This window comes from Dinoponera quadriceps, unplaced genomic scaffold (assembly GCF_001313825.1).
Source record: "Dinoponera quadriceps isolate SergipeBrazil2010 unplaced genomic scaffold, ASM131382v1 scaffold1476, whole genome shotgun sequence".
Classification (NCBI taxonomy): domain Eukaryota; kingdom Metazoa; phylum Arthropoda; class Insecta; order Hymenoptera; family Formicidae; genus Dinoponera; species Dinoponera quadriceps.
This window is the reverse complement of record NW_014555863.1, coordinates 910693-934186: the sequence shown is the minus strand read 5'-3', so window position 1 is coordinate 934186 and position 23494 is coordinate 910693. Positions and strand designations below refer to the sequence as shown.

General features: G+C 42.4%; 5 protein-coding genes across 21 annotated transcripts in view; 2 read left to right on the top strand and 3 right to left on the bottom strand.

Annotated features, from left to right (window-relative positions):
• Positions 1 to 864, bottom strand: part of LOC106745578 (CREB-regulated transcription coactivator 1) — a 45384-nt gene extending 44520 nt beyond the window's left edge. For 13 of the 14 annotated variants that reach the window (XM_014621282.1, XM_014621280.1, XM_014621288.1 and 10 more), the window contains exon 1: positions 421 to 863. In XM_014621282.1, coding sequence (XP_014476768.1) covers positions 421 to 534 — 114 coding nt within the window. In that variant the 5' untranslated portion in view covers positions 535 to 863. Of the gene's footprint in view, positions 1 to 420 lie in introns of all 14 variants that reach the window. The other variant, XM_014621289.1, reaches the window with a different exon arrangement.
• A 785-nt stretch (positions 865 to 1649) lies between these two features.
• LOC106745579 (mucosa-associated lymphoid tissue lymphoma translocation protein 1 homolog) lies at positions 1650 to 5008 on the top strand. Of its 2 annotated transcripts, XM_014621296.1 has the most exons (12): positions 1650 to 1740; positions 1817 to 2214; positions 2301 to 2464; positions 2660 to 2846; positions 2922 to 3183; positions 3248 to 3340; positions 3437 to 3662; positions 3724 to 3907; positions 4017 to 4231; positions 4307 to 4405; positions 4502 to 4770; positions 4891 to 5008. In XM_014621296.1, exons 2-12 carry the CDS (start codon positions 2078 to 2080, stop codon positions 4993 to 4995), a joined length of 1941 nt encoding a protein of 646 aa, XP_014476782.1. In that variant the 5' UTR covers positions 1650 to 1740; positions 1817 to 2077; the 3' UTR covers positions 4996 to 5008. The 2 variants fall into 2 exon arrangements, with proteins under 2 accessions (XP_014476782.1, XP_014476781.1); XM_014621295.1 differs by having other exon boundaries at positions 1650 to 2214.
• Positions 5009 to 5199: 191 nt separating this feature from the next.
• LOC106745567 (uncharacterized protein C2orf47, mitochondrial-like) lies at positions 5200 to 6365 on the bottom strand. The gene is made up of 4 exons (XM_014621267.1): positions 6224 to 6365; positions 5815 to 6158; positions 5554 to 5743; positions 5200 to 5465 (listed from the first exon to the last, which is right to left on the bottom strand). The coding sequence occupies exons 1-4, from the start codon at positions 6363 to 6365 to the stop codon at positions 5257 to 5259; spliced, it is 885 nt and encodes a 294-aa protein (XP_014476753.1). The 3' UTR covers positions 5200 to 5256.
• Positions 6366 to 6528: 163 nt separating this feature from the next.
• On the top strand, positions 6529 to 9155 carry LOC106745582 (probable 39S ribosomal protein L24, mitochondrial). Its single transcript, XM_014621301.1, has 6 exons — positions 6529 to 6825; positions 7073 to 7188; positions 7318 to 7503; positions 7623 to 7825; positions 7940 to 8126; positions 8337 to 9155. Exons 2-6 carry the CDS (start codon positions 7090 to 7092, stop codon positions 8421 to 8423), a joined length of 762 nt encoding a protein of 253 aa, XP_014476787.1. The 5' UTR covers positions 6529 to 6825; positions 7073 to 7089; the 3' UTR covers positions 8424 to 9155.
• Positions 9156 to 9663: 508 nt separating this feature from the next.
• LOC106745577 overlaps positions 9664 to 23494 on the bottom strand; it is a 36196-nt gene continuing 22365 nt past the window's right edge. For 2 of the 3 annotated variants that reach the window (XM_014621276.1, XM_014621277.1), the window contains 5 exons: positions 17201 to 17848; positions 15917 to 16896; positions 13025 to 15557; positions 12592 to 12747; positions 9664 to 12402 (listed from right to left, as the gene is read on the bottom strand). In XM_014621276.1, coding sequence (XP_014476762.1) covers positions 12233 to 12402; positions 12592 to 12747; positions 13025 to 15557; positions 15917 to 16896; positions 17201 to 17848 — 4487 coding nt within the window. In that variant the 3' untranslated portion in view covers positions 9664 to 12232. Of the gene's footprint in view, positions 12403 to 12591; positions 12748 to 13024; positions 15558 to 15916; positions 16897 to 17200; positions 17849 to 20323; positions 20619 to 23494 lie in introns of those variants that run through there. The other variant, XM_014621278.1, reaches the window with a different exon arrangement.

The window sequence follows — 23494 nt, the reverse complement described above, 5'->3', positions numbered from 1 at the left end:
ACATCGGAGCGCGTTGTGTCGCGTCGCTCGCGCTACACACACACACCAACATCGTCGCACATACACAGGCGCTCGCGCGGATGCACTTGCAGTCGTCGCGCGTACACACGTTCGCGGAGTAAACCTAGTGTACACGCGCGCGCACACACACATACGCACGCAACACACACGCACACACTTACACATATACCAACATGTACCGTGTATACGTTGTAAGTGCAACGAGAAAAGAGATAGGAATTAGACGGAGAACGGGTCGGCGGGGAGGGAAAGGGGAGAGCGGCAAGGGGAACACTCGTTGTTTACGTTCTAACATCTGAGCCGCGCGAGGGAGGTGCACGACGGGTCACGACACACGGCACACGACCCTCCCACGCCACGGGGGGAGCTCTCTCACTTGAGGAATATTTTCTCACTTACCCTGCTCGTGACGTCCGAAACCTCCCGCATGATTGCCTCGAACGCCGCCGTCTCCTGCGCCTGCTTCTGGTTCAGCAGCGCGATCTTTTCACTGAATTTCCGTGGGTTCGCCATGATGGCTCGGCACTAGTTTTTCGCGGACACACTCTCTCTCTCTCTCTCGCGCGCGCGGAACCCGGAGCACCCACCGCCGCCACCACCACCAACTACCACCAGCGGGAGCACACGATCACCAACACCACCAACCACCACCACCGTCGTCGTCGTTGGCACTCTGCCCCCTCGCGGCTCTTCCCTTTTTCCCACCGTTCGTTGTCGTCGTCGTCGTCCCGACGGACGACGCACCGCTGCTCGGCGGAATCGCACGGCCAATAATCGCGCTATAACCCCGTTAACCCGCTCACTGTGTGCCTCCTGGATGGCACTGGCGAACACTGATACGCAAGATCATGCGGCGCAGCGCGCCATGCGCATTGCGCAGGATCCGCATTTCGCTGTGCGATTGGTCGCGCGGCTATCCCCGCTGACTTGCGGCTGCGTCCGCAACGAACAGCTGGCGGTTCTCCTGCGAACGACGAGCGCGCTGCGATCGACTTGTGCCGGAGCTCGTAGCGAGAGGTCGCGAGTGAAATTCTCCGCGACGATACGATTGTGGTTGGCGATTGGCTACGTTCCAACTCGACGGATACAGCGTGAATTAACCGGTTACGATAAAGAAATCTTTTTCCTTTTCGTCCTGATTGATTAATTAGATGCTACTTTAATCCGTTGAGTAAGATTTCGGGACGCAGGTACTACACTGCTCAGCGAAATTTCGCATTTGATTGGTATATTCTTTTAGTCATAAAAATCCATCAGACGCGAAAATTCATTAAACGCTCAATGGATCGGTTGTACTATCGGATACACTTATCCTATGATATCTTGCATGTTGCACACGCGATTGGTTGATTTCTCTGTAGGTGTAGTCTTACGTGCTGTATGAATTCGTCTTCATAAACTTATGAGAATGGTCGCGTTCAGCAGAGAAAATTGCTCCTTTACGTAGTTAAAGTCTACGATTGGGATATTCGTCTGGATCCATCAAAGATCTAAAAGAATATTCCAATCGTAGACGTTCATTACGTAGTGGAAACGGAGCAGTTTTCTCTGCTGAACGCAGCCAATGGGAAACTTCCAATCGGGCAACTGATCCGCTATTCTTCATTCATTTCGTACTTCATCCGATAGCCAATTAGGTTGGCCAATAAGCTTGTTGCAAAAGTATCGTGTTGGACTGAACGAATACGAAAATAAAAAGCACGCAATATTTTTACGCTTGTTTGTATGCGATGATCTTTATGCACTACGAAATGAATATCAAATGAATATTACATATGTATGTTTATACAAATAGATCGAGTGGTTATTTTGTGAAACATTTCTACATTTCGTCGACGAAGAAAGAAGGAGGGAGAAGTCTTGAAAACAAGGATTAAAATAAACGTAATTTTCCTTGAAACATTTACCTCGATAGTTTCCTCCTTTTATTTCCTCCTTTTATCGAGAATGATTCAGTGTCGGTGCGAGTGTTGACGGTGTAGCCGGTCGTGCAACACCGATAAGTTTATTATTTTCATTGTGTAAAAGTGAAAAAATAGGAGTAAGTATATTAAGAATGGCGAGATTTGATGAAGACATGTACTTGGAACGTATTCCAATGCCTGTGTACAGAGAATTGGTTTATGAATTGAACAAAAATTCGAATTGGAAAATACTGGCCTGTCACTTGGCTGAACAACTTGGATATTCACGGTAAATGATGATCTTAAGATAATTCAGACTACTGTTGCAAAAACTAATAAATCAATAAGTAATTATTTTGAATCGTTTCCATACAGTAACTCATGGCTGCAGTCACTGCAACAAAATACCAGTTCCACCAAAACACCAGCAGAAAATTTGCTGTTTGAGTTAAATATAAAAATGTGTACAATTGGTATATTATGTACATTACTTAAAGACTGCGAACTTGTTAATGTCCTATCAATTTTATATCATCCAGGTAATCATATATATTTATTTTTGTTTAATGGAAATAATTATATACATACATAGGATACTCTAATCTGTCAATTTTATTCATACGTATATTCAGATTCAATTTTGAGTTGTTCCTTTTTTATTCACTTGTGCATATATATGTGATAGAAATAAAACCTAGTCACATTCCTTATTAGAATCTTCTATTCTTTGTTAGAGCCATTGGCAATTGTCAAACATCCATCCGATGATACAGGACGTGACAGAATAGAATTATCCTTCGACCAGCACCTACGTCTTTCTTGTAAAGCTACTGGTATACCATTACCAACTTATAAATGGTATCACAATGATACTGAGCTAGAAGAACAGCAAAGCCATGAGCTTGACATTATTATAACTAGGTAAAGATATTATACTCGAACGTAAGTGCGATGCAATAGATCAATTAATTAGTTACTGTGTAAAATGTCTTGCAGTTCCAGTCAAGCTGGGGAATATAAGTGTAAAGTCTCACAGATGACTAATGAAAATATAATTTCTATGTTATTGACCAAATCAGTTTTTCTAAGTCTATCTCCTGTGCCTGTAGTTGTACAGCAACAACCACCTGCTCTTCTAGAGATTAAAGAAGGACAAGATTTTACAATTAGTTGTACAGTGCACAGTCATCCTGAACCATGTTACCAGTGGTTCAGAGATAATACAAGACTAGAAGGAGAAACATCCAGTGTATTACATGTAAGTATGTGTAATATTAATGTCAATAAAACTATTTCTTGCTCAAAGAAATATTTTGTTTTAGATAAAACAATTTAATTCTAAATTTGAAGGAAAGTATTACTGCTACATAACTAACAGTGTCAGTGAAGTTTTTACTCAAAGATGTCATGTACTGGTAAAGAGACCACATTTAAAAATAATTCTAAACATACATATATATATGTACTTATACGTATATTTGTTAAATATTAATTTATATTGATATATGTAGATGGATTTACCTCGTGAAAAGGCAGTTGCAAAAATAGCTTTAATTATCGCGAATGGTGATTATGAAAATCATAAATGCCTGAAGACCCCTAAAAATGATGCTGCAAAAATTGGTAACCTCTTGAAGGAGATTGGTTTTAAAGTGATTTGCTTTATGAATTTATCTTTCGAGCAAATGAGAAAAGCTATGAAAATATTTAGTGATGTTTTAACAGAAGGCGTGTATGGTAAGTTACAGATGTAACATAAAAGTATATAGTGTGAACTCAAAAATTGTTTTCAATGTAGGATTATTCTATTATGCCGGACATGGTTTTAAAATGCAAGAAAGTTATATGCTTGCTGTCGATGCACCAGAATCTTATTTAAGGAAAGATGCAATTTGCGAGAGTGAATTGTTAGCTATGTTGTTGCAAAATGATCCTGCTCTTTTAGTAACAATACTGGATATGTGTCAAACTGTACCGCCAAAGTAAGATTTTTTAGTTACCGCCTATTGTTATACACTTGAAAAAGATTTAAATATAAAACCATCAATAATTAATTACTTAAATGCATTTTATCAAAGGATATTGTTTCAGAGAATGCAATCCCGATATTCATAATGAAATACCAAAAGTCAAGGAATTTAAGAGCAGGAAAAATCTACGAAATTTAGTACAAGCGTACTCCACATCTAGTCATCGTCCTAGTTATGAACGAATAAACAGCAAATATGGATTGTACGCGACTCATCTAAGCAAATACATCAGTAAAGATATTCCAGTTACAAAAATATTTGAAGAAGTAGGAAAATGTAAGAGATGTGAAGAAATGTATACATATGATCTTTAGATTTTTTGGTGTTAATTTTGCTAATTTATGTTTGCAGCAATAGATATCTGGTTAAAAGGAACAGAACGTAACCAAATACCAATGTTTGCGTTAACCATTACCAAACCTTTTCGTCTCACTGATGCAATTTATAAAAGTAAGTATATGAGTAAACTCTGCTACTAATCTGTACACGCAATATTTACTTTTTATCTGATACATGTTGTGCATGAATAGATAATTTTTATTGCAGGAAATCCGTCATTCGCGCTGAATAATTTGAATAAATTAGTAACCTTCTCAACGAATTCTTTTGAAATAAACTTCAAGCAGGCTGCTATCTCAGCGAAAGTTACAATCTCATTATTTATGGAACCTTACTTAAACATAATCAAGGTTTCAGTATGTAATTTAGAGGATCTGGAAGTAAATTTTTTTAATTCTGTACCTACAAAACAAAATAACTTGTTTCAAACTGCATTAAAGCAAGAATGTTGGATATGTAATCCACAAATGTGTCAGGTACTATATATATGTAAATTTTATCCGCAATCATATGATACATACTATATATATACTATATATATAGTATATATGATATATAATGTTGATTTTAATATTTTTTAAAAATATATTCTACAGGGACCCTTGGTTGTATCTGTTTCAAAAAATGGATCTCCTATTGGCGCCACATTATTACATATTAAAAATTATATTCCATTAATATTGGAAAATATTAACAGCTAATATATATATATATATATATATGTGGTCAATATTTTTTGATAGAAATAATACTTTTACATTATTGTATATATGAATATTTACATAAAGATTACATAGTGTATATTGTTTTGTATATGCTATATTAGTACTTTTTTATTTATATATATAAAAATATACAAAATAATGTTGAACCACTAGAAATTATTTTTCAATAACAACGAGTAATTAAACAGATCAGTACAAGCTTTTATTTGAAAAACTATTTTTTTCTTACAAATATATTTATGACAAAGTAAAATGATTGACCAATGTCGCAATCCAAGGACCTCCAATGTTATTTACATATTTACGAGTAAATGTATAATTACATACTAGATGAGCATGTTCTGTAAGTTCTGCAAATCCTGTTCTAAACATTTTCTCCTTTTTTGCCTTACCAAAACCTGGGATATAATGGCAAGTTGTTGTGATTTCAATGGAATGCTCGTTACCTATACAAAAAAATACCTATTCAATATATTCCTGATTATATTACAATACTGACTTAAGAACTATTTGAACTGTTTAAACTATTTGAACCTGTTGTAGCTGCGATATCAGACAAAACGTAAAACAGAATATCATTCTTATTCAATTCGATCAGCTGTCTTTCATTAGGACTCAAGGTTTCGATTTTTTCCCTTAAAATCTCAATCATATCTTCTGCCACAAGACCTTCTAAAGATTCAAAGTTCTTACTTGCTAAAGCCTTAGATATTACTTCAGACGCCTGGAATGGCAATAACCGTTGTTTATTAATGTGTAAACGATACTTTTTCAATCAGATATAAGAAATCGTACACATTTGGCTCCTTGAAGAAATTCAGCTGCATTAAATTCTTTATCTATGTATGGAGTAATTTTAAAGGCCGATAAATATATAAGTTTTAAGGGGGTTATAAAAGATGGTATCGCCATAGGAGCCGCTTCTACGAGCGTAGGTAAAGTAACCCGCGATTCGGAATCACGTTTGGTGCTGTAAATTCTACAGGCAGCAAGATGTGGAAGCGAAGTAGACAGTAGATTTGACTCATTGTTGTATCGCGCGACCTTTGTTTTGGTTTTATTTCTCGAGATAACACATGCCGCGACTCGTCGCAAATTGTACGGGACACTTCTCCTAATTATCGAAACTAACATTGTAACTTGTGTGAGTTAACGCAAACCTCTTATGTGAACATCAACTACAGTGATGTTTTTCTAACCTTACTTTTGGTACTATTAAAATTACACATGCGCAAAGTAGAATTTGCTAAGATGCACTTAGAATTCCATCCAGAATGTCTGATATTAGGCGTTGTTACCGATACTAGGCAGAAGGTATATTTTTCGTGTAATTTCTCGCAAAACATATTTTATAGGCCAATAATTATCAGTAATAGTTCTTAAAGATTTTTGTAATTAGCGCCAACAAGAATGTCGCTCTGCATTTGAAAAGTTACTATATCAGACGATTCAAGAATCACAAAATATCTCTAGAAACGATGAACGTCATATTTAAGATATCACATTTATTTTAAACTCTGCTTCTCGACCATTGTTGAAGCGTATTATTTTCAAATAAATAATCCATCTAACCTATCGATGAAATATATTTATTTGAAAATAAAAGTATATTTCTGATCCGTCATTGAGTTACACTATTTGAAGTTAGAGGGCCGACAGTCCAGTGTTCGGCGGAATTAACGGGACGAGTGCCATACCAAAGTATTTATTACTGAGAAATAAAAATTCATCGGAGACCTGATACGTTAAATTATATTATTAAAGAGTAAAAATAAACTGAATAGTCTCCAGAATATTTGAAGCAAAGTATGTATACGTAGGAGCCATGTGCCCAGTAAAACTTTGTAACGAAACTTAGATATAATCAGTTGAGGTTAATTATTAATTGGTTTGTATTAACTTTGAAAATACTGAAGAGAAAAGAGATACTCGATTTTTCAACGAAAAGAGAATTGAATATCGTTTTATTTATTTCAGTTTCAGTTATTTTTTATTTTATAAAGCGTGTGTCGCATAACGATTGAGATTATTAGATGAAATTAAATTTTAACAGATCTGAAGGAAGCAAAAATGAGGTTAATATCGAGCTTGTTACAACGTAGCATGGGGGAGTGGTCAAAAAAATATGCAAATTTACCAGACTCCTATATTAAACGATGTTTCGAACAGGTATAGACAATTATATTACGTAGGAAACAATACAGTATATGTTACTCTGATGATATTTGATAGTATTTTGCCATTCAATTTTGAACACATGTATCTCTTATTTCTTATTAATTTATGCAATATGATTAGTTTGATTGGAAAACACCCCGTGGAAAACCCAATTATTTGCCACGTACAATTGGAAGGAAACGATTTTATTTCTCTATACATCGTCCATGGACTTCGCAGTTTCGTCGTGATAATTTATATGGTCATAATCGCAAATTCATCCATGTTGAACCCATTAAGAACTGGTCCTTTTTTCGTGGTGACAGGGTACATAAATCTTTTGTACTTATAAATTTAAATTTATAAAAGTTCTCAAGAAGAAATAATTGTTATTATTTAAGAATATTAATCCTGTGAATATGAATTATTATATTTCGCATATACAGGTGGAAATTTTAGTAGGAACGGATAAAGGAAAGCAAGGAATCGTAAAAGAGATCTACCAAGAAAGGAATTGGGTCATTGTCGAAGGACTTAACACAAAGTTGAATGTCATTATGAAAAGCAGAAATTTTCCTGGTTTATACATGCGACAGGAGCTACCATTATTAGTAACCACAGATGTGCAATTGGTTGATCCTTCAGACATGCAAGTTCATCATTTTCTTGAAATTATTTTATGAAAAATTTATAGACGAAACACATCAATGTTCCTTTACATAAATTACATGTGTACTCTATGATGTGAATCTAATTATTATAGGCAAGGAACACCAATAGAATGGCGGTACACGGAAGATGGCAAGCATGTACGCGTATCTGTGAGGACTGGTAGAATAATTCCTATACCTTTCTCCAGTGAAGAAACGAAAGATTACAAAAGTGCTAAATTATACGTAGAACAACCGAAAGATACAGTCAGAGATGAAGTGTTAACAGTAACTTTTAAGGTACGTAATGTATAGACACAGGAATATTTCTTTTAAATTTATATCCTTTTGTATCTGTAAATTCTGTTAAAAAGTTGAATGCATTAAATCGATATATTTCATTGTGGTGTGTAAAATAACAAATACGCTATATGCAATGTGACAAAGATGTTACTGGTATATAAATGTATATCATTTCGAACAAAATAGCTATATTTTTTTTATTCACAGCCGGAGTTAAGGACTTTTGAGATGGATATCATGGAGAACATGGGTATTAAAGAAGATCGTGTTCCAAAGAAATGTTATTGGTATTGATCATTGCTATATACAATTTGCTGTTATTATGGTTTTTAATGTACAACTATAATATTTAATAAATATATTAAGCGAACACAAAGAAATTGAAACATAGTCATTTTTCAATATAACATCACGTAAGAAAACAATTCTTTTTTTCTTACACAATTCGAATGGAAAGGATTGTTCCCATGGATGGATTCAATGTAATTCATCCGGAAAATTTTAACGTGTATTGCGTGAGAAATTTTGTCTTCAGCATAAACTATATTATAAAGAGTGTCGCTGTTTACAATATGTTTTACACGTATGGTAGAAAGAATGTGATAAAAAAAGCACATTCGTAACATTAAACATTACGAAAGCAAATAGCTGAATATTTCATAATGAATTTATACAGTAGTTTAAGAAATATCTAATAATATCGCGATTAATTTCTTCTTTTTTAATCAGCAACTGTTTACGCTAAATCGTGACACTCACATATATATCACAGCACGAATTTTAATAAATGCAAATCCAAAAAAGCAATTCATATTATGTTTAAATATATTCCAATATATATGTATATGTATATACATATACATATACACACCTTTATATTAATAATATATATTTGTTATATATATTATACATATGACACCTCTTTCCCTTAGCTCTGCGCGGTTTCAGTTATGCAGTTCCAATTACGATTGAAAGTAAATTAATGCTATTATGATTTAACGTTGATTCACACACGCGCACACACAACACACATACCAATAGAATATCAGTTAGAAATTTAACGGCACGTGGCGATAGACGTAAGAATATAACAGAATACTATTTCAGGGACTCGAAGCATATTAGGGGTGATAAATTGCTCTTTAAATCAACCCGGCTGGCTAATTTCCGCGAAAGAAAAGATAAAATTTCATTTCACAATCTCAAACTGTTAAAACTTAAATTTGAATTTGATTGGAAATCGAACTTTTTTATATATTCGCCAACTGAAATTTAATTGGCCATTGTGAGAACCAATGTCCATTTGCTGCTCAGTTCACTCGATAGACGGGTTGCGACATGTTCGCCGGGAATGGCCAACGGTCAGTTTAACTCGTTCGCGTCGTCACTTTCGGTCGCTTTTCTTCTCGTGCTGAGATTCCGAGCTCTCTTCGATCGTTCACGTAGCGACTTTGATGAGTAAGCAGGTAACACTGATTGACCGCTTCTTGTTGAATAATTATGTTAAATAAAGGTACAAATGAGGCATCTCAAAGAGAGATAAATTCTGTAATCGAAATACATGCTTGTATGAATGTTAGATAGAGTTCGATAGATGTCAATGTGAGATGAAAATGTAACCGACGCGAGTAATAGCGTATTTTCCGCGCGGTTCAACGCGAAGTACCCTTTTCCCCTTATCGATTCGACATATACTAGGCTCTGAATTTCCTATCGAAATAAATATGCATAGTAATCAGAAATATGACGAAAGAGGCTATGCACAATGGCAGGAAGTAACTTTCTCTTTCTTTTTAGCAACGAGACGAGCCGGGAAGGTTATCAGAGAGTCCTTCGACAGAGACCTTCTTTAATATAATCATCAGCCGTTTTTTCCTATTTACGCGGTAAGTCTTTGTGAAGTCCTCGTCCAAGGTACTCTTATTACATACATATACATATATATATATATATATATTCCGTTCTGTTATATCCATATTACGCATACGGAAGCGACTAATGTCGTGATCAATGCGCATACTCAGAATAAAATATTCCATATTCAAAGGCATATATCAGATGTCATACATGTCCTAACATTCATTCAGTAAGGTTTTCAACAATTTTCCTTATGCATAAAGTTGGAAGTCGTATAATTAATTTTTATTATAATGCTAAGGCACATATAACGTCTGATGAAATATCCTCGTATAATTGAAGAATTTATTTCAAAATGGCCTTAAATCCACATGTTAGATAAATGGAAATTTTATATATATCTATTGTTTATTATTATTATTATTATGTATCTAACAATAGTTTCTCACAATTTTATAACACGTTATTTTTATTTCATATAAAAATATGCACGTAAGACGATTTAGAAATAAGTTCTTCGATTATATGTATTGCTGTGGACATATTCGTGGCCACACTTCTTATTTTAGGAGTGTTGAAAAAGAATCACAACTTTTCTATTCGCGAGTATACAAATGGTCTGTTCTTTATAGCTGCACTGCTGAACTGATGCAACAAGTTGAAATGAGAAAACATATACTTGTCTCACTTCAACTTATCGCACTAGTTTAGCAGTGCAGCTTTAAAGAACAGACCGACAGTTTCGCCAAGACACTTGATTTTTTGTATCGCTTTTAACTAAAACTGCTGAACTTAAGAGAATCATAAAGAATCGATCTAATTATATCAATTTTAATAGCGATTAACGATATTATCTCGCTACGATAACACAAGAAATAAGTAATTACCACTAATAACTGTGACCGGGCAGCAAAAAAAAGTGCCTTTGTAGGAAAACTTACTCGTATGATCTTATTTGCGTTAATGTTCAGAGAACTGAAATAATGTACCCTCGTGTTACTCGACGCTACATGGCGCATCACTGCGATCTTATGCGAAATATATTCTCTATCTCGTTCGTATCTTAAAGAGTAAATCAACAGGAACCACTATAATAAAGCAATAGGGTGGCTACACGGTAAAGTCGATCGGAGAAGTAAGCGATCTACTAAGGGATTCGTACAATCGGGCTTGTATTTTAATTATATACTCAGTGCTACTTGCTTGTATCGCAAACTTAATTCGAACTATTACTGCACGGCCGGCACTATGTAATTAATGTCGTACGAACGACGTATCGACGTTGCTTCTAAACGATTAATTGACATGCCTATTTACTTCATTTCAGTAACGTTACGGTTCATTGCGTATGGCATACATCAAATTTTCATGCGCATATCTCGTTGTTAAAATACTAATCGATACGCTGCATCGTGGTTGCATCTCAGTGAAATGCTCGTGATTATATAACGTGTGTAACAAATCGTTCATTATTCGGCGTCTAATCATTGCGTATCATCGCGGTTTACAACAGCGCTTGGAATTTGTTAATTAAAATCGAGATTCGCGTCTTCTTTAGATCTGCTTTCACTGTCACGTGTTCTCCGTATCTCTAATAATAAGCCAATTGCACGAAACCATTGCATTGCACCGCAAATTTACACGCACGATACTCTAATTTACTACTAATTACGTACAAGATAATATCTGCTAAAAGTTTAACACCTACAAGGCGCCCGATCAGAAGGCAAAATAAATTAGCAAATTATAAACTTGCGTCGTGCACATTTTTTTTACTTTCTGCTTAATTATGAGTTCGTCCATCAAACTGAAATATGATAGATTACATCATGTAACTATCAGAGCAACGGATATATACGATAGCTATTTAATTCGTAGTTCTCGGGCACTTTGAAAATGTTGTTTCATAAATTAGCGATATTGGTCCTCGCAATTTTGACTACAAAGCGATATCTTATAACATGTATAAGATATGCAAGTCCGTAACTGATTTACAAATTCTCCCTGTTTCTCACGCGTTTAGACGTGAAAACGAGCTCCTATAACGTTACGATTCAAACCCGACAAAGAACAGCTTCTCTCGCTAATATCGAATTTGATATTTCTCGGATAACAAATTGACGCACGTTATCGACCATTATACCTATTTTAACGAATATCGGCCGAGAAATTATGCAGTCACTTGCTTGGCACATTCCTGCACTCTGTTCGCACCGTCGCAGTCCGAATGGGGAATTACTTCCGTCTCACGAGGACTTGGTGGCAGGATGCCTGACTAGGAGATTCACTTCACCGTCGTGTAGCTTTTTCATCAAGGACCACGCTTCTATCCTCGACATTCGCGTCACGTCGTTGCCGTTCACTTCGAGCAGTTGGTCCCCGGCTCTCAATGCGCCTGTTTTCTCAGCGGCACCTCCTGCAACGAGATAAAGCAAAGATAAAGATTGTCGTCACAACAGACAGTCTTACATTAATATCTATTATCTTATCTCATTATTGCTCGATGTAACGCAATCGTTATCGTGATGTAATCGACTTTATTTGTTACGGTCCTACGACCGCACATCGATAGAGTACGTCGTGCGAGATACGCGTGTAATTTTACCGGTGAATATCTTCTTGATGATGAGAGGTCTATCCCCGAGGGGGCTGTCCCTGCCGCCTTCCAGACTGAATCCCAGACCAGCTCCGTCCTTGTAGACCGCCACGGTCGAGGGTGGTCCCCACGCGGTGTCCTCGACGCTCCCATTCGTCTCCAACCCTGAAATCAGAATTCTCTCTCTTGACCCGCGTCTTCTATCGTCATTAACGAGACGCCAAGAACTGTGAGACTGCGCGGAATAAAAGAATCAGTCCCCACAGCTAAAAACTAGCTGCCACAAGTAAAAATTATCTGTCCATGCAATACAACTGAAATTTACTTTAATTAACTTTAATTTCTCCCTGTATTTTTCATTCCCACAGCTAAAAACCAAGTCCGCTAAATTTCAGTTGTACTCCTCCTTTTTTCTCGTGCGGGAATTCACGCGCGTGTTCACCTTCGACAATGGTCTCGACGCTCGCGGTTCGCGATCTCAGCTTGCAGCCCTCCTCCATCCTGGCCCTCGAAACGACCAGGACGACCTCCGACCTCGGCTGCTTCAGCACCGCCATGCTCTCCCTGTGTGTGAGGCCCCGCGTGCTCCTGCCGTTTATACTGAGGATCCTGTCGCCTCTCTGCATCCGGCCGTCCTTATCCGCGATCGAGTGCGTCAGCACTCGATGCACCGTGATCTCCTTCACCTCGCAATCCGCGCCGCCGGCCAGGGTGATGCCGACGCTGCCGGTGGGATTCTCCTTGTGAAGGAGAACAACCACGACGTCGTGGGCGCCGCGCGCCTCCTCCAGACTCGCTTCCTCCACCAGCTGCGCCAATTCCTGCTGCGAGATCAGGCTGGTACTGCTAGCCAACGAGCTGATACTGCCGAACTGTTCGCCGTAGCACCTGTCGGTGTCCGTGCCGACCGCACCCCCCACGTTCTCGTCCACGCTACTGTCCAGACTCGGAAAGCGATTGTGAGCGCCGGAGTGCTGCTGCGTTTGGCTGTGGTGAGAGCTCGCCGCGTCGATCTTCTCCAGAGCCTTCTTCATGTCGGTGACGCTGGCGCTGCGTCGATTCAGCCCGCGGGACGTCGGGATCTTCGACATCGCGCTCTTTGTCCTCTCTATGGTCTCCGACATCTCGTCGCCGCTGTCGACCGGCCTGACTCTTCCTAAAGTGGGTATCTTCGAGACGAAAGGCCGTTCCTCCGACCAAGAATCGTTCGAGGCGGCGGAGCCTCGTCTACCGTATCGACTTTCCCTCGGCTCCCAGTTAGACTTCGCTTGCGGGCTCAACATCGCGCCGTTCTTCTCGATCTTCGGATCCATGCTCGGCGCGCGGAGCATCTTCGGGTCCGCTTTGGCGCCCAGTATGTCCTCCAGGCTCATCTGGCTCCTCGACCTGCCGAAGGTCCCCTCGTCGACGTGTATCGCCGATCTGGATCTGCTCTTCGTCGTTAAGATCGTCAGGAGGTCGTTCTGATCCTCGGCGCCCTTTCTAGAAGCCAAGCTCGCCCTACACTGTTGCTTCGCCGTCTCCGCTGCGGCGATCTTCGTTTCCTCCATCGTGGTTCTGTTCTTCGAGGACAAACCGCCGAGGGGAGCCGCGTTAACGGCCTCGTTGAACATCGAGCCACGGCTGCTCTTCGTCGTGTGAATCACAGGCGACGCGTCCAGGTTTTGAGGCGCGACGGGCGGCGTTTTGTCGTACTTCCTCGACTTCTCTTCCGCGGAGCGCGCCAGGGTCTTCGCCTCCGCGCGCACCCACATTTTCATATCGTTCGACGCCTCCAGCATCTCGGATTTCGGCGGTCTGATGGCGGGCGGGGGTACGCTTCTTTTGGGCGGCAGCTTCGGCTCCTCGAGCTTCTTCTGAAACAACGAGCCCTCGTCCTCCGCGAAGGGATCCGCGACTTCGATGTAGGCTATCTTGACGTCCTGTTTGCTCACGGCCTCGTTCCCGGGATCGTTGACCCTCGGGTGAACAGCACCGCCGTTTTCGACGGCTCTCGCAGCATCTTCGTCGTCGGAGAACTTCCGTTGAATCAGCGGCGAGCCATTCAGATCCCTGCCGCTCCGGCATCGGGCGCTCGCCAGGATGTTCTTGCGATTGATCGCCTCCACGCTCTGCGGCTTGAGCACCCGCCTGGACAACGACTCGGCACTGGCCTGGGAGCCGGATGTGAGTGTCGAGGACGTGCTGCAGTTCGTGTCGGTGCTGTTCGACCGCCTCAGCTGCCTCTGCGGGATCTGCGAGTTCCTCGAGCTCGCGAGCTCGTTCGGCTGCGGTGATCGCGGGTTCGAGCCGCTGCTGCTGGACGACGATCTCTCCGTGAGGTACGTACGTTCGCCGAGAACGCCGATCCTACCGCCGAATTGGTCCTTGTCGACGCTCGCCGAGTCTCGGACGTCCCGCGCCGAGGCTCTGCTCACGTTGTCCGCGATCAAAGGTCGACGTTGGTAGCTGAGTTCCGTCGACACGTAGGACCTCTCCGAGGAGATGGTGGATCTCTCGGACGGCACCGGGGACATCGGCGGGCTGAAGCCGCGAGATATGCTGCTCTGAGAGCTGCTCACGGCGGAATCGTTGTCGGAATCGTCGTAATCCAAGCGAGCCCTCCGTTGCATCGTCTTCGGCCTGGTGCGCGTGCCGTCCGGCGAGCTGGTCGCCGAGGCGAACTCGAAGCTGTAGTCGCTCCTCGTCGGACTGCAAATGCTCTCCAGGCTTTTCGGCGGCTCCGAGAACGCCGGCGTCGCGCTCTGTTGAGGATTGCCCTTGATCGGGCTGCCGTTTATCGAGGAACTCGTCGTTAAGGACGTGCCGTAAACCGTCAGGGATTTTCTCTTGAAGGCCGGGGAGTACTTCGAGTGTATCTGAGGCGCCGGCATCTTGAAGGACGTCGTCGCTTTTAAAGGCGCGCTCGCCGTGCTGGCGTTGCTGGCTATGGAACTTTGAGAGCCCCATTTGTCCTGAATGTTCGCCTTTGGCATCTGAAAAAGGACACGATGATGCATTTCTGTGAATCTGCCAATAACATGCCGAGGATTTGCACTGAAAACAGTTTACAGTTAGATGTAATATTTTAATTTACTTCCGAGTTAATGGCACGTCCTTCGTGGATCGGTTTCCGACGTTTCGTGAACATTTCGGTTTATTTCCACGTGAATGAAGAACGACTTGAAACTCACCCCGAAAAAGTGAGCCGAAATGTTCGCGAAACGACGGAAACAAATTCATGAAGGACGCGACGCTACAACTCGGAGGCCAATTTAAAGATTTCTCCATACCGCGAAAGGCTGAAATATCAAATTAAGTGTAATATTCGCGCATCGATGCGTCCGTCTCTTACCTGATGTAGCAATATCGAGTCTCGTGATTTAATTTCCGGCAGGTCGACGATGGGCTGATCGATCGGGACAGGATCCTTCTCCGGTATGACCAGGCCGCGTAGTTTCGATATCGATCGCCGCCTCTGTTCGATCAATTGATTCAGGCTGCTTCTTCGCGCGTCTTCCCCGGGCCGCCTAAACGTGGATGCCAGCGAATTCGTTCTTGCGATTTGTGAGTTATTGATTGACTCAGCTGTCAAAGCGCTCCGATCTTGCACGAAAGGCGTCGAGCCTGAGAAACTCGTAGCGCGCATCAACGAGGACGTGCTCGGTGTCTTGGATAAGCTGTTGGAATTGTTGCAAGGGCCCACAGCTTTATTGACATTCGGATACGCGATGTTCGGCTGTAAGTTGCCGCTGCTCTCGGAGGCGATCGTGCAGTAATTCTTCGTCGTCGCGTTCGAGAAGGTCTGCTTGTCGTACGAAGGCGCCAATGGATTGGACAGCGACGTGTTTTTCGGCGGAACAACCGGTAGCGTCTTCGGGACACGCGTAGTCGACGTTGTCGGGCTCGAGAGAGCAGGCTGAGCGGTTTGGGGCAAGCTCGGCGCTCGCTGACTATATTTTCTCGTTGAATCTTGCATGCTGGAAGTTCTGGCCGAATCGGTGAGATCGAAGGAGCTCTGCGTCCTGTCGGCGAAGAACGACGACCGGTCCTTTTGTCCGTTGCTCTTATCGTCGCAGCAAACGTCCTCGGAGGACTTGTACTTGGAGAGGCGTTTGCCGTTGCTCGTTACCGCCGCCGCCGCCATGGCGTTGGGGAACAAAGGCGCGTCCAGGCTGCTCTGTGACGAAAACATGGCGATTTTATCTCTGACGGACCGCTCGGACTTGTCGTCCTGTCTCCAGAGATCGCCGTTCAGAGAGAACTTCCTCTGCGGCGATTCCATCGTAGGAACGTTTCTGGCGTGTACAACTGTTTGCTCCATTTTCGGCGGACCTGTAATAAGCGTTATAATACAATTTTCATCAAGAATTTAGAAATGCAAAAGACAGAAGTGATACAAAAGTGTGACGGGGTCAAGATTTTAAGGGGGAAAAAAAATGTCGAAAGAGTATTTCGTCGTATCTATTTTTACACACTTTCTCTCTCTCTCTCTCTCTTTCTCCGGGAGATAAATCAAAATCATTAAATTAACGTAATACGTTTATTTTTTCTCTGATATGTCAGCATTGTATTCGGCGGGGGCAAATGAAACGAGGACAGAGAGGAAGACAGGTTGAATCAAAAGTTAAACACATACCGGTTAATGGCAAAGGCGGCGGAGAATCAACAGGCGTGTCCTTTTCCACATGGCTTGGCACCTCTTCGATCGCCGCGACGTCCTTGTGATAATAAGCGGCAATCTCCATCTTCTTCTCGCTCATCAGTAGATTGCTATTATTCGTTTGACAATACGGGGAACTCGCCGCGACGGTGGCGGAATTTTTCCTCGCCGTATCTTCCGAGGCCTGATAAGTCGAATTCCTCTCTTCGTTAGGCATCTCGGACTTCGTGTCCTGACACACATTATCCACGCTGGCCGCAGCGGTGGTCTTGCTCTCCGAGCGAGCGTTCTCCATATTTGCCAAAGCGACTTTGTTGATGTCCTGTCTCACGTTTTCCGCGCTCGTCGTCAGCGTCATTTTACTATCGGACAGGATGATGCTCCTCGAACCGACAACGTTGCTGTCGTTCGCGAGCATCTTAAAAGTCTCGCTACCACGGAACGGCTCGTTCTCGTTGCACAATCCGCCATTCGCGGTTATCGTCGCTGTCCTTGCCGTCGCGGCGATGTATCTGTAAGGCTGGCTGCCGCCGCTGAACTCTTGGTACGCCGCTGGAAATTCGTCCCCGTCCGGGGGCAGGCGCTGGCCGCCTCCGCAGTTCTCCATCTTACCATTTACCGTGTCTGGAACAGAATTTTTCGAGTGCGCTCGATATTAGAGGAGTTCAAGTGCCGTAGAGATGTTTGAGACTCAATTAACGTCCGGCCGCGACCGTTTCAGCTGAGATTCGCTTCGGGCTTGAATTCAGCCGGTCGAAGGAAATTATGTAAATCGACGACGTTAACATTTATTCGAGAGGAGACGAAAGTTGATTCTATATGAAATAAAACATATAAAAGTTGTTATAATTAAATAAACAATAACGAAATATATAAGCTTGACTTATGCAATCCTTACTAAGGTATTCTAGTGGGCTGTGAGATAATGAAATTGTACGCTTGTCGTTTCTATCACATATTTGACAAGCTGTCGTTCGTATAGAATGTCTGTGCCGTTTTCTGATAAGGTAAACGAATTCAAGGTGAGACTGCGCCGATGGAATTTGAGTAGCGCTGTCCTCGTCGCTCGCTCAAATATCACGTAGATCACGTGAATTCTTCTTGCGGAAGACTCGAAACGAAAAACGTTCCCGTGCTTCTCGCGCAGAATCTTGATATTTTACACTCACACTGAAAGAGGAAGCTCAATTGCTCAAGAATTCCGCGATATTCCTTTCAGACGTCATTTCTTTTTTTGCTACACGGAAACGCAATGAGAGAATGTTGGCTAGATTTTTTCTGCGGAATCCTTAAGTATCCGTGAAAACGGTGCAGTCATCTTTTTTCTCTTTATTAAACGCGCTGTTACGCCATGCTCTAAAAATTTGCTCAGAGCAGGAAGTGCATCGACAGAAACATACGCGCCATCAAATAGCGAGCGGGCAAACCGCACCGTGAGTGATTCATCGCTCGCGTATCGATACATTACACATCGCGCGGTGAGTGTATTGTCGTTCAAAAAAAAATGACATCATCTCTTCGCATTTACACACTCACGTTGTCTCATGAGACGAGATCTCGCGATTTCTCACGTTTCGCGTTCGCGTTTGTTGTATTATCTCGGAGAAAATTCAGTCCGTGGCGAATTTTTTTTTTCTTTTTTTTTTCCGAAAATCTTCACGCTGCATGCCTGAGAATACGTGGTTCGCAAGTAGAGAGAAAAGCGAGCGCGAAAGTTCCCCGGCAAGTTCCTCCTCCAAGTTACGTTTGCGCCGAATTTCACGGCGCTCCATTTATCGAGGAGACCCCGTCTCTCCGCTCGTAGATTCGTGCTTTTCCCGCGCGAAATGCGCGACCCCAAGGATTTCTACATTCTAACGCGCGCGCCTACTGATAAAACATTTGCATACGCGTTATCTATTCTAAGCAGTAGCACTCAAATCGAGCGCGTTAACGACGCTGTTAACGACGTGACTACTCTCTCTCTCTCTCTCTCTCTCTCTGTCACGATGCAAATCGTGACATAATGCCGCACTTTGGATTTCTGTACGTGGTGCGCGCGCGAGAACGTCTCGAGCATCGCGAAATACGCACGGGAGCGGAATTCTGAAAACCGCGACTCTACCTTCTCTCAAGTGCAGGTTGCATGTAATTCATCGGTGTCGCACGGTGTCGCATTGCCGGGCCGCCGGTTACGTGTGTGTGTGCCCGCGGAACTCCGGTGCGATTTTTATTCGCAGTTAATAAAGCGCGCCGCGCCGACTCCTGATTAACATTCCCGGCATAGCACGATGTAACTAATCACCGATACCACGTATGCACGTGCAATAGATGCAACTTGCGCGCGCGCTGCCCGATGCTTCCCGAACGATCGTACCATATTTGTACAGGTATCAGGGACACCGCGCGTCATCGTATGCGTAAATGTACGATGCGAGTACGCGTGCTCGTATTTATGGACGGGGGGGGGGNGGGGGGGGGGGGGGGGCACCTTGTTGTGCGTGTAATTCGGGATTTATGTTGTATTTACTTCGAGCTCCGATTCACAACGATTTGCCCGCGCGATAAGTATGCGAAAGTAATACCTCGTCGCGAATACCGCCGTGTTCGAGGAGTCGATACGTCGATTTGCTCGGGTGGAACAGGTGACGATGGAGATAATAATTACCGCGGAACGATCGTGACGTCGAGGTAAAGTATGAGAGGTTAATCATTCATCAGTGATGCAAAATTTCGGGGCTCGCACATGTGTCGGGACGATAAAGTAGTAAAAGCGATCGCGAGCGATCGGACATCGTCCCATATTTCCACCTGCGCTCGGCAAATATTTGATCACGAATTTGCGATGAAGTTATAATTATCGTATTATCGACGCGATCAGTCAGATCACGTGCGAGCGGCGTACAAATCGACAGCACACCTTCATCTGCTGTCTTTTCTTTTCTCTCTCTCTCTCTCCCCTCTTCCTCTTTCTAATATGCCGTTTCGATAAATTATTGGGAAACCACCGTGCGTGAAAGCGAATACATAAAAACGACCGAATAACGTGCGCTCTCTCGTTGCTGCGCCGAGATGAAATTAACCGATTAGTGAAAGAGTCTCTTTAAAAATTAACAATACCTGATTATGCACGCCGCGTGTACGTGCACAACGTCCAGAATTCGTGGGATCGAGTTCCGGGCCGCGCAACCACTTTGCGCACATTAAGCTGGCCGGCGACTAGTTTTAATCATCGAAAGGTGGCATAAACTCGACGGGCGATTACGGCGAACTTTCACGGTGGAAGAAGTTCATCGCGCGTTTCGCGAAGCTTCGGCGCGAGAGGCCGGCCGGAAAAACGGTTGGTGTATCCCTCGTCGTGGAATGACGGCAGGAAACAATGGCACAGGTTCGTCCGCTCGTGCCGGCAAGAAGGCTGTCGTAAGACTGGGGCGACATTGCTCGTCGAGGCCAGCTTCCGCAGTTAGCACCGAGCGCTTTCGAGTGCGGAGAAGAGAAGGGATAGAGGCTCGCATTTAGTATGCCATCGTGGCCGCGCTTTTAGCTTTTGCACTTAGGGGAATTATGCTCTCTTTTGCCGTGCTATTATACCGTAAAGAAAAAAAAAAATAAACGCAGTCGCTCGCGATTTCTCATCCTCGAATCTTGGTGCCCCGCAACAGCGTTTTCCCTACCGAACGCATCGGAATGCCGCGGCGCACAGTGCGGTGCATTGTACACGGAGGTGCGGAAGAGGCTTCATACTCTTCGGAATTTCTGAATATACCTTGTGATCTCATTCTTTTATGTTTCTTCTTGAAATTCCACGTTCGTGCGGAGAGTGATATTAAGACATCTGTATAACGTAGATTTGGAATAAGAATAATTATATCGATCTATGATTAGATTGATCTCACAATCGCGCACGCACGTTACAAAGGAATTATTTTGTAGTTTCTTGTTGAATAATAATTACTAAGAGTATTATATTAAGAAATATTTCATATTAATATATTACATTATATGAGAGTAACAATTACAGCTAAAGTTGCGAGAAGCAACACGTAATTTTTATATGACGGATTAGTAATAGTATTTATCGAAAAATATGATCAAGAGCTTGGAGGAAAGTAAAGCATTTTTTATAGACACGATGAAATAAACTTGAAATTTTAGATATCACGTTATAAGCGCTGTAATAAAATTTTTGTTGAGAACTTGAGAAAAGCAATTATGTCACATGTAAAGTAAGACTATACACATTTGAAATACATGAGATATGTTCGGTTAAACAATCATTACATAATAGTTACACTGATAAAAAAGTACTTAAGAATTTATTTGTGGGATGTAAGGTGTATTTCATAGAAATAAGGTTTATTTCTGTAAAATAAGCTTTATGTCCCACAAATAAATTTTTAAGCACTTTTTCCTAAGTGCCGAATATAAAGGTCTATCTTTACAATTTGAGTTTTTTTCTTAAATCAAATGAATAATCGTGTGCATTTTTAGAAAAAAAGAAATACTCATCATTAGATATCTCAAAATAGCAGTCGATACAAACATTATTTTTAAGATTTTAAGTTCTTTCCACCTCCGCACCAGTGTACGGCGTACAACTCCCTCCATTACGGTGCCTCACACGTCCGCAGGATTTTGACTTTTTATTTTCGGCCGATCGAAATCCTGCATCGTGAATGCGCGTTCGTGAGTGCCGGCCCGGCAGGAGAGGCACGACGATATCTCCGGAATGCGTCTCGATCTGTGTCTCACGCGCCAGTTCGCGGATGTCGTTCGAGTTGCTACGTGAGTCGATTAATCTTGCGGAATGTGTCAACGGCGTGGTGCCCGCTAGCGAGATGAAGAGATTCCAAAACGGCTCGCCCACTGCAAAAAGAAGTCGTAGGACGCGAACCGGAAGATCTATGCTGCTGTTTACCGCTACGCGATATCGTCGGCTTTAATACGAAGCAACGATTTTGCCATGCCGCTGAATTACGTCGCGCGTATCTCCGTGGGCGAACGACGACGTGATTCACCGACGGGCACGGCGAAATGTATCGACCTGCTCGTTTAATAACCAAGCCAAATCAGTATTTAAAAGCTTAATCGTATCATGAGATGTTCATTCAAGAGGGAGACTTTCGCGATCTGTCTCGATCGAGCTCGCTACGAATTTTGTATTCCGTTTTTTCTTTTCAATATCCTCTCTGCGTTACGAAACGAGTTGTTGCGAGAATTGCAAGAATTCCCGACACAGAAGCGATAGGGATTGCTAAACGACCCTCGAAAATGTAATCGCGTTGCTTTATCACCGCCAGGGATAATTCTTATTACGTACACGTCTTTATATTTCGGTGCTAACATACAGATACGATAATGGTGCGGTTACACACCGTACAAATTGCAGCCGTAAATTACGTCATTATGCATATGGTTCCCCGAGACGTGAGTTCGCGCCTGTCTCGCAACCGCGAGACGGCTTTCTTTGTCGTGCTGTCGGTTTTGGAAAAGAAAGGCGGCCGCAAAATCAATGCCGCCGTCGCTAAAAGCCACTTGTCCTTGGCACGGAGATCCGAATCGCTCAGACGCGCGCGTGCGAACGCGCGTTGCGTCAATGTACGCTGGAAGTGTAAAACCTTGTAACGCGATTATTAATTGTTATTTTTATCTTCTCTCTAACGACGGCCTTTTCGCCGTTCGTGTCGTTCGGCCACGGCGACACTCGCGTCGTCGTCGTAAAGTGCGCTCGTGACGCGGATATATCGTCGTGAGCGTGAAGCAACGCGTTTAGTAAAACATGCCCGCGAGTCATAGCGTAAATCACCGATTTTCAGGTACTGAATGAAGCGCGACCGTCCACCGTATCCGACTCTCTTTCTCTTCTCGTTTCTTTTTTTTTTCTTTTCGTTTTCAACATTAGCGACTAACGCTTCACGGGAAGAGATTGGGCAACGTAGATTAACTCTTTCGGAACGGCCGGTAGATTTTGGTGACCGCAAGGTGTATTTTATTCCGAGTCTCGAAGATGTAGCAATGACACAGGTATCAAAGATTTCGACGAGATCCACCTCTCTCGTGTCGATCGATAGAATTTAAATCGAGTTAAAAGTCCCAAGGAGATTGGGTAGTCTCGCACGGGAAAAGAAATAAGCCGTCTGTATAATACGGTTGAAATTTAGTTACCAGATCTAGTTTGTAGCTGTGAGAAACTAGGTACTGGGACAAAAAAAGTAACTAAATTAACATAAATTTCAGTCGTATAGACAGTCAATTTTTACCTGTGGGAGCTAGTTTTTAGCTGTGGGAACT